This window comes from Rhinolophus hipposideros (genome assembly GCF_964194185.1).
Source record: "Rhinolophus hipposideros genome assembly, chromosome: 1".
Classification (NCBI taxonomy): Eukaryota; Metazoa; Chordata; class Mammalia; order Chiroptera; family Rhinolophidae; genus Rhinolophus; species Rhinolophus hipposideros.
This window is the reverse complement of record NC_138047.1, coordinates 105356879-105373667: the sequence shown is the minus strand read 5'-3', so window position 1 is coordinate 105373667 and position 16789 is coordinate 105356879. Positions and strand designations below refer to the sequence as shown.

The following is a 16789-nucleotide window of genomic DNA, read 5'->3' as shown; positions in this document are numbered from 1 at the left end:
GGAAGCAAGGGCACTGAGCTGCTTCTTTAAGGCAGTTTGGGATCTGGAGTCCAACGCAAGCACCAACCATTGGTGTCTCTTAGCAAAAAGCGAGTGCCCTTTGTCTTGGGTCTTTCATCTCACAGAAGACCTTCTAGTTCTGCTGAATCACAGAACGTTTTTTCCCAACGAGTAGCTGCCAAATCATTTGAAATATAAAAAGTATATATTAATCCATAAATCAAACTGTCTCAGAGAATACTGGAACAGAGAATCTTGGAAACACATACTGCTCCTATTTTCTTCACCAAGTCTGTTTGTTTTGAAAGACTGGTTTAGTTTCACTTAGAAAAGGAAAGCTATTTTTATTCTCATTTGACTTATAAAAAATTCCAATATGGAAACTACTCTTTTCTGGCTCTTGAACAGTAGAGGAGCTGGCAGGTCAGGGCAGCTGGCCTCGGCTCAGTTCCCCACTCAGGCCTGGGTGACTTGGCTTTAGCAGGAAACTTTCTGGGCCACAGACCATCTTCTCTACTAAAAAAAAGGATTGTTTCTGACGTCCCTCCCAATGCCAGCATTCTACTGAAGTATTTACAAGGAGCGTTCCAAACTGGTCCTGTGATTTGCTCCATGAAAAGAAGATTTGGAATTGGGGGAAATCTCAGAAATATTCTTAGTGATTCCGGAGATCCGGTACCATGTTTAATAGAGTGTTGGCAGAGACATCAGGAGACGATGGATATTGCAGTTCATAGGAGGTACTGCAGCGTATGCAGAAGGTACAAAGTAGATGATCAAAATCTAGTTAGAGGTCTCACCTACATCCAGGGTATCCAAAGTGTCAGCAAAGTAGAGAGTAGGAGAATTGTTGTTTGACTATGTATTTTTGGAAAATATACTGCTGTGCCGTGAGACCCATACACCTCCCAGGTGTACCCTGCTCCTCACCTCAAGCCTGGCGGGGGATGGTCTCAGTGTTCTGGAATCTGAGTCTTCCCTGGCAAATCTAAAGAGTAAGGATGAGCTAACCAGTTGCACATGGATGAATGGGGTGGGAGAGGGTATTGGCTGTGTTGGATATCCTGCACTCCAATAATTTCTCTGGGAGAAAGATGGGTTATACCGTGAGTGTTTTCCGTAGATAAAAGGAGCGCTGTGAGCAAAAGAGAGCTGGTGTGGAGTTGTCTTAGTTCCTGTCAATGATAGTACCTGGAGGAGTGAAAGACCTCTGCTAAGAGAAGGCAGACAAGGTAGAAGAAGGACCAGAGGAAGATGAGGGCATCTCCCACATCAGAGAGCTGCAGGGAGAGACCACCAACAATTGTGGCAGGGGTGATGAGGGGCCTGTGAGTTTGACCCCTTTGGACAGTTCATGGTCCTAACTGCCAAACTCAGACCACCAGCTCACAGCATTACTGGCCAAACAAGAGCTTTCCTGCCACACTCTCCTTTTCTTCATTCTCTATCTCTATATGCTCCAAGCATGGGGGGTATGGTAGGAAGAAGTGCTAGGGAGGGGAATGAGCAAAAGCCGACTAGAGACCCTTTCCTTGACTGTAGGTGCCACAAACTGAAGCCACCCCCCACCCCCAAAGTGCAGGCCCTCACAATGGGGTGAGAGGGGAAGAGCTGAGACTTGAAATTGACGGCGAAGTTTTATTTTTTAAATAAATATACACTTTTAATAGTAAAGTGAGATTGTGAATTAAACTGTCTGTGATATTTTGTGTTACTTAAGAGAAACTAGAGTCAGGACCAAGGAAAACAGAGTCGTTTGGAACATTCTTATGTGTATCTTGTTCAAAGAACTAAACATTATCTTTTAGGTCACTATGCCGAGGACTATTGTTTTGATTTGTACCAATTACAGATTCAAAAATCAGGACAACAGTGGGATATAAACATCCTTAGGTCCTTAGATCTCTTTTAATCTAAAGTATTTTAGATAACGTGCTTGTAGGTGTGTGTGTGTGTGTGTGTGTGTGTGCGCGCGCGCATGTGCGTGTAGTTTATTTTTATATTTATGCCGTGATTTTAATAGTGTGATATTCCAGATATCAATGGGAAAGTCACCCAACTTAACAAAATCCTAATTTCATTTTTAAATCTTTTGTCAAACCATGAAATCATATATTCTGATTTTTGATTCAGGAATTATAATCGACGCAACTAAAGAATATTGAAAACTACTGGTAATAGGTAAGGAATTAGTTTTCCTTTTCATGGTCAGACATCTTCCTTTTAATTCATTTATGAAGTAAATGATTTTTTTTCCTTGCCTTAAATCGAAATTTCTATCGGGCTTCAGTATCAGTCATGAAGCAGCCATGTAATTGTTATGACTACACTGTAGTTTTTAAAAGAACAAGTACCAACGAATTGCCTGAAATACCGTCAACTGAAGATCAAATCCATATTAAAATCCCTTTGCTTATTATCAGAGTGGATCTTTGAGATCCTTGTTAGTTAGAATGTAGTTGATGGACCAGCCACCTCAGGAAAATCTGGAGCGCTGATAGAAGTACGGAACCTCGGGCCCCTTTCTTACCTACTGCATTGGAGTCTGTGTGGCCATCAGAGTTTGAGAAGCACTGTTTTACACAGTATCCTGCAGGGGTTTATTGTCTGGGTGCTGCACTAGACCTTGTGGCCACATAACCCTGCACCATCACAGTGAAAAGGATAAGAGCAGAACTAGGTTTAATCAAGCTACATTGTTTGCAACGTGTGTGACCTCGGGCAATCCATTTCACTTTCCGTTCCAGTTTTCTCATTTTAAAAACGTGGATTTTTTTTTACCACGACTCTGCAAAGTAGGACGTATTTAAAACAATGATATATATAATGGAGCCCGTGTACTATCTGCTTCATACCAACACTCCACAAATTTATTGCCAGCAAGGGAACAGTATACCCACCATTGTCAAAATAACACTAATTTCTCTTTCCTCTTTCCTATTTTTGCTTTTCTTCCCCGAAACCTCTACATGTTTGGTAATTTTAGCCACCCAGAGTATAAATAAGAATACTGAAAAACGTTTGCATTACTTTAGTGGCACTAAAATTATTAATATCAAAACCATGTATGTCACAGTCCCTGCTTGTTGCATGGTAGGACATACCCTGTGTCCTCAGCTCAAGTGTTTGACTCTTGGCCTACCACACCTCTGCTAGCTCTGCTGATCTCACTTCCGAACCCCCAGAACATGATAAGCAGGAGTGAGGGGTGGGGGAATGGCAGCTGCAGAAACGTGCACGGAGAGCTTGCAGTTGCCTGGCAGAGAGAAAGCAGCCCTAGCAGATTCGAATTAGATCTGAGTCATCAAGAAGGGGTGAATTCTCTTCCTGAGTCTCTACTGTTTGGAAAGGTAGGGAGGTTTTTCATATCTACCCAAAAGTTGAGCATGCAAGATTATTTTTAAAATTGGGATTTCTGAGTGAATGAGGCAGAATCGAGGTTTCAGCAATGCTAAATTAAAAATAAGCTGTTTCTATCTGAATGAATTCTCAAGAGGTTTCTTCTGTATAAGTGGCAACATTAACACTCTCTGGCTCAGGAAAATTTTTATGACTTTGTTTTTTCCCTTTTTCCCACTTTTTTTTTTTTTGGCATTGAGGTTTTGAATTCTAGTAAAGTCAAGGAAATGGGTTAATAAGAAATACAAAAATGTCTCAGCTGAGGCCAACTAGATGAACAATTTATTATTTCTACAAGAGAATCATGAAGGAAACCTTGAGCCTTCTTCTTCTGGGAAGATGACTTACTTTGATCTATTTTTTCCACTAAGTCTAAATAAACAACTTAGATATTATATTAGGAAAAACATAAGGAAACTCTGAAATATAGGGAGAAGATGGCAGACTGGCTAGAGACCTCTAGACCCAAGGAGCAATGAAATGATGTGTTTCCTGAGGTTTTGTTTGTTTGTTTTGTTTTTTTTCTGCTTCCCATGTCCCAAACGTGGAGCTGAAGAAGCCAGCCATCCAGAAATGCTGATAGGCATAAATAAAAAAAAATGCCTCAACAAAAGCTTGCCTTCTCTACCCAGAGGAATGGGAAAAGGACAGGCTAACAGGACAGAAAAACTTCTAGAAAATAACTGCTTTGCTGTAGTTGCACACGATAGAAAAACACTGTGGCCCACCCATGCCAGCAAAGGCTGAGTGGGGAGCCTAAACTTTCACCCTCCCGGTGTAACTAAGGCCCCCCAAACCCCCTGCTGGGTGGTGGTAGAGGAGCTTGAGTGAGGAACTGGAATTTTTATGTCTGCCAGGCATTAATGAGCCTTCTCTCCATCACAGTGTCTGTGGAGACCATGTGGGGCAGCTGTACTTCCGGCCTCATTGGGCAGTAATGAGGGATTTCTCCCCCCACACACATGGTGCGGTGGTGTCAGTGGAAGCTTGCTGGGGAGTTGTAAGGAGACACTCTACCCTCTCCCCCAAACAGAGAGGCAAGAATGAGGCCCAGTCAGAAGGAGATCTCCCACCCTGCCTGCAATAAGAAGGGGCATTCCAACTGTGTATAGTCAAGTGGAGAACCTAGACACCTATACCCACACGGCACAAGGGAGTAGTAAGGCAGCATCTTCTTTCGCTTGTCAGAGAGGAAGCCAGTTAAAACACAAGGTTTAAGAGAGGTCCAGAATCTTATAACACCCAGAACGTCAATTTGCAATTGAAAATCACTCTTCATACCAAGCACCAGAAAGTTCTGGATAATGAGAAAAAGGCAATCGATAAATGCCAACAGCAAGAAAACGAAGACATTATAATTATCTGACAAAGATTTGACAGCACCATCCCAAAAATGTTTCAGTGAGCAATTAAGAACGTGCTTGAAAAAATGGAAAAATAACAATTTAGCAAAGAAAATGCAAAGTCTTAGCAAAGAAATTGAAGATGTAGAAAATAACTAAATGGAAAATTTGGAAGTGAAACTACAATAAGTATGATAAAACCTGAATGGGTGGGCTCAAAAGTAGGATGGAATGTAAAGAGGAAAAAAATCAATGAACTGGAAGTAGAACAATAGAAATTATTCAATATGAACAACATGAAGAAAATAAACTAAAACATACACAAAGAAAGAAAGAACAAACAAATGAATAAAGGAAGCCTCAGAGACCTGTGAGAGTATAACAAAGGATCTAACATTTGTGTAATGAAAGTCCCCAGAAAGAGAAGAAAAAGAGGACAGGGTTAAAAAAATAAAGAAACATGACAACTTCCCAATTTTGTAAAAGACATAAACCTATGTATTCATGAAGCTGAGTGAATCCCAAACAGGAAAAACCCAAAGAAATCCACACTAAGACACACTGTAGTCAAACTTCTGAAAACTGAAAATAGAGAAAATATCTTGAAAGTAGCAAGAGAGAGATTACTTATTATTTTACTTATAGGGGAAAGAAAATTTGAAGGGGAGTAAATTATTCACTAGAAATCAGAGACCAGAAGGAAGCAGCACTACATTTTGCAAGAGCTGAAAAAAAATTAAAGAGAACTATAAAGGAAGAATATATAGCAAAAATATCCTTCAGAAATGCAGGGGAAATCAAGACATTCTTACATGAGGAAAAACTAAAAGAATTTGTCACTAGCATATCTACTATAAAAAATGACTAAAACAAATTTTTTAATCAGAAAGAATCAAAAGGAGTGACCTTGGAACACCATGAAGGACAAAAGAACATAGTAAGCTAAAACAGATATACAAAAAAGACTTTCCTCTTCCTCTTGAGTCTTCTAAACTATGTCTGATGGTTGAAGCAAAAATTGTAACACTGTGTGTTCTAAATGTATGATAGAGGAAATATTTAAGACAGTTATAAGTGAGGGATATAATTGGATGTAAGTTTTCTACACTTTACTTGAACTGGTGAAATGACAACACCAGTAGAGTATGGTAAGTTTTATATATATATATATATATACACACACATATATATGTATATATATGTATATATATGTTTTATATAAGTAAGTTTTATATATATATAAGTTTTTAATATGTATATGTTAATACCAGAGCAACCACTAAAAAAAGCTATTCAAAAGGATATACTCAAATACACGAGAGATAAATAAAAATGTAATTCTAAAAACCAAATGTTCAAATAACCCACAGGAAAGTTGGAAAAAGGAGGAAGAAAGGCAAATAGAATAAGTAGAAAACAAAAAATAAAATAGCAGTCTTATGCCCTAACATATAAATAAGTGCATTAAATGTAAATGGTCAAATTTACTTTAATCTGGCAGATATTGGCAGAGCAGATGAAAAGCTCATCTCACAAGTATGGCTCAACTATAGACTGTCTACAAGAAATTCACTTCAAATATAGTGATATAGGTAGGTTGAAAGTAACAAGATGGAAAATAATATCCATTTAAACATTTTAATTAATTTCCAAATATTAATAGAAGGAAAGCAGGAGTGACTATATTAATATCAAATAGAGAATATTACCAGACAGAAAGGAACATAAATAATAAAAGGGCCAATGCACCAAGAAAACATAGCAATCCTAAATGATGGTGCACTAAAAAACAGAGCTGTAAAATACACGAAGAGAATTGATAGAACTGAAAGGAGAAATGGGCACATCCACAATTAGAGTTAAAAACTTCAACACCTTCTCTCAACAACTAATAGTACAACCAGACGGAAAATTATCAGGGGTAGAGACGAACTCGACCACACCATTGATTACTAGGATCTAATCAACATTTAGAGAACACTCCACGCAGCAGTAGCAGAATACACATTCTTTTCAAGTGCCCACGAAACATGTCAAGATAGACCACGTCCTGGTCTAAAACAAACCTCAACAAATTTAAGAGTTTAAATCATATATCATGTGCCCTCTGACCAATGTGAACCCCCTTCCCTGTAGCCCCCATGTCCATATAAAAGGCCAAGAGGAGGGATCCTTGCAGTGATATAATGTCCTATGTGTTGACTGTACCGATGTCCACATCCTAATTGTGATGTTTCACTACAGTTTTGGAAGATATTACCACTGGGAGTAACTGAATAGAGGGCACACTACAGCATTTTGCTTTTTTTTTTTTTTTTAATAACTGCATGAGATTCTACGACAATCTCAAATTTAAAAAGTGTAATTAAAAATAAAAAGAACACATTGACATCTTCCTCTTCTCAGGAATATGGGGCTACTTCTGGATTGTGTTTGGGGAAAGAGGTTAAAGGAAGTATACAGAGAATATGATATGTGCAGGTAACTCTCCACTCCCTGTAGAGACAGACACAGATAGGGTGAAAATGGACACATTTGTTCATTCATTCATTTGTCCATGCAGTCAATTCATTCACTCTTTTACATGCATATGCATGCATTCATTTATAAACATTTCATTCACTTATTCATCTTATTTTTCGTTCAATCAGTAATTATTGAGACCACCTGTATATGAGATATGGTACTAGACACTAAGGGAATAGAAGAATGAGCATGACATGGTCTCTAAATTTAGGGAGTTTGCAGTAGTTTATTTATATATTCCATCAACCAAATACACTACCAACTCAACCAAGCAAGCAAGCAAGCAAGCAAGCAAGCAAGCAACCAACCAACCAACCAACCAAGCAACCAACCAACCAAGCAACCAACCAACTCAACCAACCAATCAACCAACCAACCAACTAACCAACCAACCAACCAATGTTGATAAGTGCCTATTCTATCCCCAACACCTGTCATATTGCTTGTCATAAAAATATAAATATATACACCATTAATTTTATACCTGTTCATTGACTGCATAAAGAAAGCATGTTTTCAAGAGCTGGGTGCCAAATTATTAGTCTGCTGACAACCCAGGAAGTCAGGTAGATACAGAATGGGAAAGGGGAGTAGTTCTCCAATTCTATGCAGAGGGGTGGATAAGATCTTACACTCAGCAGGACAGATTTCATTTAGCTTCAGGATTAAATCCAAGCCCCTAAACAGGGGTCACTAGGCTCTCACAGCCCCAGCCCCATCTCCTCCTAGTTCATCAAGGCTCCTTATGTTTTCCGTTTTTCTCTGCATTTGTTTCCTTTGTGGGAACGTTGTCTCCCCATTTGTAAATCAAAAGCCCCCACTGTTCTGTAGCTTTTTGTGCCTTCCTGTTACACCAGGGAGGGCCAGCCAGTGGCTGCTCCTCTCTATTCCCGTAGCACTTAAGTATATGGTTTGTGAAGCTTCTAATCGTATGCCAGGAGACTGTATTAGGAGGCTCAGAGAGACAATAAATAGGGACTGAATTCCACTTTTTCCACTTACTGATTGTTTTAACTCAGGGAAGTTTGTTAACCTCTCAGGATCTTTCTCCTTGTGACTTTATAGATGCAAATGGGATCATATCTCAGAACTGAGACGAGGGTTTAGGAAAATAACCCGTGGACAGTGTTCAGAAAACTGCCCGGAATGTGTGAGGCACTGAGGAAATAGTGGCAATTTTTGCATTATGGGAAATCTCTTTTGCATTTCTGTTCACTTCCCTTTCCCATGAGGCAGGGTTTTTGTCTTGTTCATTTTGGTATTCCCAGCTTTGGGACTCTTGGGCACTAATAATAAGGTTTAGTAACAATAACCACGCCTGTCATCAGTATATTACTTACTGGTACATAGTAGATAATAGATGTTTGTTGAAACAGCTTGTTTGGAAATCACTAAATTGCCAGAATTCTTGTGCTTCTTCCAGTTTTATCACATTGATTTATGTTCACCGAAATTCTAGTATTCTCTGGAGGGGTCTAAGAAAACGCCAGAGGCCAGAGAGAGAGAGAGAGAAGGAGAGAGAGAGAGAGAGAGAGAGAGAGAGAGAGAGAGAGAGAGAGAGAGAGAGAGAGAGAGAGAGAGAGAGAGAGAATGGAAGTGTGTGAATGGGATATATTTGTTTGCCCAGGAATTATAGTGTAGGATACTTTGTGAGGTACAGAACAGAGATACACGAGTTTGGGAGGTGCTTTCAGAATAATTAGTTATGAGGAAAGAAACTGTATAAAGGTTTACATATTATATATATAAATTTCTCATGTAGGTCATGTATATGTTTCTCTCTTATTTACTCTGTAGTTATAGAAAGAGAAAGCTCTACCCTCACCACCCCTTCCCCTACCTCTCTGCTAGCTGAAGGGACACTCTGGCGCATGGAGGAACTAGAACAGAAAAGAAAGGGGTCTACCAACTGGATATTGTGAATGTATTAGGGTGCATAGTAAGTTTACTGGGGCTGCCATAATGAAGTACCATGAATTGGGGGGCTTAGAGCAACAGAAATGTATTCTCTTACAGTTCTGGAGACCAGAAGTCTGAAATCAAGGTTTGGGCAGGGTTAATTGCTTCTCCCTAGCTTATGGTGGTTTGCTGGAAATTTTTGCTATTCCTTTCCTTCATCTATATTGTCCCATGGGTATCTGTGTCCAAATTTCCTCTTTTTATAAGGCCACCTGTCCTATTGGAGAAGGAAACCACCCTATTCCAATGTGACCTCATCTTAGCTAGTTGCATCTGTAAAAATCTTATTTCCAAATAAGGTTACAGTCTGAGGTACTAGTGGTTAGAACTGAAACATGAATTTTAGGGGGACACAATTCAACCTATAAATGGTATAACGAAGGTTTCAACTGTAAAATCACTAAAGATTGAAAACCAACAACTTCTGTAACCTTCTCGTTTTGTGCAGGAGAAGTCAAAGCCCAGAATTGTTTCTGAATAAGGTAGAGTGGGAAGGACGTGCCCACTTCAGAATTTTAGCTCCATTTCTTATGAGCCACATGACCCACAATCGTCCATGGGGAACTTTATCCTCACTTGGAAATGGCATTATCTGAAACTGCCCAGCAGGGGGGATAAAGGTCAAACGAGACCATTGCCATGAGGATGCTTTACTGACTCTTATAGACATATAGGAAGGGTAAAGGGTCATTTGTTTAAAGTCACAGTGTATACGACAGGCCCACATGCTATGGACATCTGTGGAGTGTCACATTGAGTCTGGAGTTTTTCCTCAGACACAGTGCTGTCGCAGCCACCCCTATCTGGAGGTCAAGGCAGAAGTCTGAGCAATCACGAGCTGGCATGGGGACTGTGTCACAGCCATCGGCTTTCACGCCATTGGAACATTGAAATGTCACCAGGCTGAGAGATCCCACCGGTGTAGAGCGCATAAAAACCAGGTGCCTTTACCCTTTTTGCTGGCAAAATTCTCAATAAAATGATTGCTTTTTTTTTTCTTTCTTTTTTTTTTTTTTGCCAACTTAAGACAGTGAGGTTTAGGGAGGGGGAAAAAGCACCCTTGATGGGAGAGCTGAATAATAAAGGTCAGTTTGAGAGCTATGGAAAATTCTGTGGTGGGACTCAAAGCCTCTTCGAGACTGTTTTGTAAGTAAGCAGCAGGGTGGAGTCAGACCAGGGTTTACGCCAAGACTTTACTCACTAGCTGTGTTAATGGTGGGGATTGAGGGGGTCAGTTTATTTAACTTCCTGTTTCATAGTTTCTTTGCTGCTAAATGGGGGTAAAGCTATTTATGCACATCTGGTGGAAGCATAGCCAGGCTCAGCCATTCCAAAGCGTGATCCTACAATAGTTACTGCAGGAAAGCATGCATGCACCCTTAGGGGCCAGTGTGTGAGGGGACAGGTGCCACCATGACCCTGACTACAGCACTCTCCGTGGGGTCAGAGAAGTGGAGATGGCTGGGTTCATTAGAAGAGCGAATGAGTGAAATACTGAGGGTGCAAACAATGGAACACTAGGCGGCAGCTAGAAGATGTGAACTAGAGCAGTGGCTCTCCAGCTGTGGTACCAGGACCAGAAGCATAAACATCACCCAGGAACTTGTAAGAAATGCAAATTCATGAGCCCCACCCCAGGTCTAATGAATTAGAAAATCTGGGAGTGGGCCCAGCAGTCTTTTAACAAGCCCTCCTTGAGATTCTGATGTATACTCAAGGTTGAGAACTCAAGGTTGAGAACAGAAGTAGAGGTACACGAGGATAGATAGTAAACCATAGTTAAAAAAGGAGAGAATGAGGTTTCTTGTTCAAGGGAATTTATTTAAATTAACAGCATAAAAATAACGCACAAAAAAATACTTGATGATAGGGCCTCCCATTCTAATGAGTTTCTTTCATATGAGAAGGAATAGGGATAAAAGGAAGGAAAGAAGCTTTGAGCCTTGTCTAAATGAATGTTGATGCTGTGCCATGACTTGGGAAGTAGGTTACACTCTGTTTTCTGCACCCAAGAATCTATACACATAAGCAGACACATCAGGAAAGACGATAAGCATGGCAGTGATCAAATCCTCACCTTGTGCTGCATGAGGTTCTCAGGGCTCTACCTGGACCACCACATTGGATTGTCCCAGTCACCTCATGGCACATAGGTGGCACCTACTCATAGCATTCCTATTTCAGTAACGAGGACACCAAAGCAAGAAAGCTTGAGAGACTTGCCCCAGATGGCATGGTTAGGGGCTTATGGGGACACCTCTCCAGTCCTTCTGATCATGTGGTTTAAGCTCAGTGATTCTCATCAGATGTTGCCTCCGACGGGACATTCAATAATGTCTAGAGATGTTTTTGGTTGTCACAACTGGGGCAGGGTATCTGGCATCTTGTGAGTAAGGGCAGGGATGCTGAAAAAAATCTTACAATGCACAGGACAGCCCCGCACAACAGAAGGTTATCCAGCCCTAAATGTCAGGAATGATGACGTTGAGAAACCCTGATATACCTCCCACACAAAACCGCTCTTGTCTCCTTCAAACCAGTATTTGCCAAATTGTGTTTGGAAGAATGCATGTGTGCCATGAGTTTTGAATTAGGTGTTTTGTGGGGAGAAGACACATCAATGAAACAATAATTTATCCTAATCTGTGTGTGTTTTAATATAATGTTTAAATGCATTTGTATAGTTGACCTGAATGTTGAGAAGTAGAATGGCCTTGAACTGGAGTCAGGCATTGTTAGTTTTGCATTTGAATCCTGCCTGGCTGCAACTTTTCCCTTTCCCCTTCCTCAAAGAGGACTTTCAGCCACAAATGAAGTATATTCTGTTCTCTAGGTTTAGAAATAGAACCGCTACTGAAATGAACGTGTCCCAGTCTTCCAGTGCCTTAAGATCTGAGGAAAAGCAACAGCGACAATAACATACAACCCCAAGTCTTATATGCTTCATGTACTGGAAGTCTGGGACCACCAAGAACACTTCCCTAAATTCCTACCCTGCCTGGATTACGATCACCTCTAGTTTCCAACCTTTGTACGTGCTCCATCATTTCAGTTTATGAATTATCTGGCCATCACACATGTACTGTGGCGTCAGGTCAAGCTTGAAATGGAGGCCTTTCTTTAATTCCTACTCATGGGCACACATACAGCATCTGTGTGTAGAGATTTTCCTAAGGGTTAGTTAGGGAGAAAGACTAAATCAAGGGTCATTTACCTCACAGCCACAAAAACTTCAAATGAAACATCAGACATCTTCTTAAACAGTCTTTGGCCACCCAAGCACAGGGGATTTGTCACAGGACAGTTCTCATCTCTTAGACCTCCAGCCTCGTGCCACAGGGCTAGCCACTCCTGTCCTGTCAGGCAGGGGGTTTAGCCCCTTCCTTGGTGCCTTAGCTCCTGATAGCACCCAGTCCACAGGCATTCCTCGTATCCTCAAATTGCTTATCAACGTTACTGCAGAAGGAGTTTCTTCCTAAGAGGAACCCTCATTCGTGCGTTAATACATTATGGTCCCTTAAAAGGGGCTGAAGATTTCAACTCAGCTTGAGCATCTCTAATAACCTGAGTTTGAGACTCATCCTACAATTAGCTATTTGTTGAGCACTCCGTCAGAGCTTGGCGTCGTTTTTGTTCCCAGGGGCCTCATGGTGCCGTGCCACGTCCAACAAGAATTCTGCTCTCATGGAGTGTAGGCCCTCCATATTTAGTAGTGCCGTTCACTGTCACTATGTAGTCACAAAAAGAGAAGACTTTGCAAGAAAGGCATTCAACCCTATGAGATCACACCACATAGCGATCTGACCTAGACTGGGGACCAGGAAAGGTCATGGGATGTGAGGATGAAGGCGAGTTTGAAGCAGTGGTGTGCTGCTAAATGTGTACCAGCCGGCTCTCTGGTGGGTGGGGGTGGGGAGAAGAACAAGCCCTGATATGTAAGTGTTCCCTGGAGACTATCAATGTGACATATCTGAATGTGCAGTTGGAAAGGCAAGTACAGTTACCATCATTAGATGGCATTTCTACCATCCAGAAACGACCTCAAGGTCATAGATTCTGTGTGTAAACACTTACATGTGAAGCTTTCAACATCTGACCTCATAGAAACAGAGTTGAATGGTGGTTACCAGGGGCTGGGGTTGGAGGAAATGGGGAGATATTGGCCAACAGGTACAAACCTACAGTGATGAGATGAATAAGGTCTAGGCATCTAACGTACAGCATGGTGATTATAGCTGACAATACTCTAGCATATGCTTGAAAGTTTCTAAGAGAGTAGATCGTAACTGTTCTCATCACTTAAAAAAATGGTTGTCACATGAGGCGATGGTCGTAATCATTCTGCAATATGTAAGTGCACCAAATCTCCACGTCGTGCACCTCAATCTCCCAGCGTTATATGCAAATGATACCTCAGTAAAACTGGAAACAAACAGCATGGAAAGTCGGGCCGTGTAGTCAAATAATCAGGAAACGATCGATTTTCAGAACTTATTACTTTTGTTTTAATGTAATTTAGTCATGCATGTCTACGATTTTGGTTTTTAATCATAGCTTTGTTTCACAACCAGCATGTCACATTACTGAATATTTAACAGTCAGCCCTCGTGAGCCCGTGCAGACTGTTTCCAAGCCAGCACTGGAGGTTGAGTGGATTTAACGAGGCCTGGGGAGGCCACACTGCTGGGGAGGCCACACAGGTAAGTGCACGTGCAAGGCCTTGTGAGGAGAGGGAGCATGGCAAGTTCCCCAAGGCTTGTAGTCTTTATTCTCATAACAAGTGAAGTCCCTGCAGGTTTATAAGCAGAGGTGAACTGGTCCGGCTGTGCCTGGGAAAGGCCAACTGAGGGAGGAGGGGGTAAGGGGTGTTGGTCCCATTGTCACTGAGTGGTTCAGGTGTACCTGGGTAAACTTGTAGGGAGAAGGGTTCAGGCTCTGAATGGGAACTACAGGCTGTTGAAATCCCTTTCAATTCTGAAATTCCATGACAGTCAAAGAAAGACGGATGTTTTTTGAGGGCAAGTAGAAGAGGTGAAAACTGATGAATTAAGATCCTGGAGATGGTGTCTTGCACATCATGTGCCAGCAACTTGAGGCCCCTCGCCCCCCAAAAAAGCCTATCTTTAAAGTAAATATCCACAGGAAGCAAAGTGAGTCAGGTGCTTTCTGTCTCTCTCCGCCCTCCTCACGGGCTTCTAATTTTAAAACATCACTTCCTCGAAGTGTCAGACAATTATATCGGCTGATATATTTTCACCGACATGATCCTAAAGAGGATAATGTGAATTATTTATGCCATTCGCTCTTGCTGGGAGTGAACAGGACCGTAAACACTGCACCATTTCATTTTAGGAAATTCCTTCACAAGAGATTTCAGAGAGCATGACCCAAGATTCAGAAAACTGATGAATCTCCACAAACAGGAGGGTACGTGACCGGCCAGAATCCCCTTTTCTGTGTGGCTATGGCAGTGGCATTGTCTTCTATGAACTTCCCTGCCCCCCAGGTTTCACCCACAGCTTCCTGACTCCACAGCTGCCTAAGTTGGGGGTGTCTCTGCCGGCATTTGCTCAAATCTCCCCCATGGCAGGATCTCTGAAGCTCGAACAGCTCCTGTGTCTGTCCTCGGACCCTGTGCCACAACCCACTACCCTCTGGGCACTGTTCCCTTCAGGCCACTGCTACCCTGGTCATTCTGAAAAACAGCCCACCCCTTCACTGTCCAATCAGAGTAAGTCCCCATCAGTCCTGGCTGAGGCTAGCTTTAAGAAAAATGACTTTGGAGACAGTTACATTCCTGCTTCATTATGTATTAATTATGTGACACTGGGTAAGCTAGGGAACCCCTCTGGGCCTCAGTCTTTTTATCTATACAATGGGAATAGGAATACTCATTGGTGAGGAAATGAGTGTATCAAAGTTCCTAGCACAATCAATGAATGATGACATATTACCTCCTATGATTGTTATTTTTTATCTGCTACCTTGCACCTATGTGCTTTTGAAAGACCCATTAATTTACTCAATCATTCAGAGTGTCTATTGCATTCTGGGTACCATGTCGTCTGCATTCTCAAGCGGGGGCCCATGATTCATCGGGGCTATTGACTGGATGCCTGTTCTCTTTGTCTCTTTGTCTACAGATGCTTTTGTCACTTTTCAGAGAATATTAGCTTTGTGTTGCTGTGGAGTGAAGTGCTCGACATCTACAGGGAGTGAAAAGAGATGTCCCTGGGTCTGAAGAGCACACATTACTGCATGTCCACCTTACTTTGGAGCTGCTCTCCTATGTGGTCAGCTCTGGATACAGGTCGCCAGTGCTCACTTCCTCAAAGTGCATTTCAATGTGAGTCTGTAACCCATTAGGCAAACATACTCTTTCTTTTCTCTCTTACGAGTGCTTGTAAGGGAAGGAGACAGACTGCTATTTAATAGACACCTACTATGTATTTGCACTACAGTTGGGTTTGACAGGCATGTGTCTCATTTCTTCTGTACAGTCACCTTGGGAAAAGACATCCTTCACCTGGTTTTGGAATTGAGTTAGCTAAAGGTCAGAGAAGTTAAAGAACTTGCCCCCAGGGCTAGCACTTGCCATGACACCAAAGCCTGGCCATTTTGTTGCATGCAAGGCCATTAACTTACAGTCTTGCAGTTCCACATTTTGGTGTGGAATCAACTTGTAACACCTCTCAGAGCATTATAGCAAAAGCAATAGCATCATCCTGTCAGAGGGAGTTATGACATCCCTTAGCCCCATCTTTCCCTCCTCTTTATTTGGTCCCATTTTACGGGGACCTGTCTGTCGACACTTTTGTCCTTTTCACAGTTGAGGAAAGCTTACCACAAGGAAAGTTGGACGGACTCACCATTGGAGGCGACACAATTCAGCAAGCGATATGGCTCAATGACTTGCCCCGGCACTCACCACAAGTCTTCTAGATTACAGCCAAGTCCCAGCGGCCGTAACAGACAGCTCCATCTGACTTTCTTCACTGTCAAAATGTTTTGTGTCACTGACTATTGAGACAGCACACCTCTTTCTGTTTTCCCTGTACGGATCTTGGTCTGGAAAGGTCTCGGTCTGTTTGATGGGTGCCGTGGTCAAGGAGAACCAAATCAGGCTGATGCTGGTCAGGAAGTTGCTAGCGGGAACCTGGAGACTGCTGGCTGAGGGACAAAGCAGGTGAGCAGAGCCCAGGTGGGGCCACAAGCCTGACTGACACCTGCTGCTGACACCAAACAACTGCAGGGGCCTCTGGTACTCTTTCCTTGTGTTGTGTTCCTAAATGCTAAGCTCAGGGAACACAAGTCTCCCCATGCCTCACACCCACACCAGGAGTCTTCCTTCCTAGAATAAAGGTAGCAAATGTGCCATTTCTTTTCTTTCTTTTTTTGTCAGCATTTTATCCAAAGACCTGGATGCTGATCTTTTGTTATGTACATTGCAAATAGCTTTTCCCAGGATGAGGCTTGCCATCTCACTGTTCTCATGGAATCTTTTGATGATCAGAGGTTCATCTTCCATTTCACATTGATTGGTAGTGGTTGCCCGGAGCATT

General features: G+C 41.9%; 1 protein-coding gene across 1 annotated transcript in view; it reads right to left on the bottom strand.

Moving 5' to 3' along the window:
- CLNK (cytokine dependent hematopoietic cell linker) overlaps nt 1-16385 on the bottom strand; it is a 157931-nt gene extending 141546 nt beyond the window's left edge. Inside the window, exon 1 of the mRNA XM_081046549.1 lies at nt 16097-16385. Coding sequence (XP_080902675.1) covers nt 16097-16099 — 3 coding nt within the window. The 5' untranslated portion in view covers nt 16100-16385. The remainder of the gene's footprint in view (nt 1-16096) is intronic.
- Nucleotides 16386-16789: the final 404 nt, after the last annotated feature.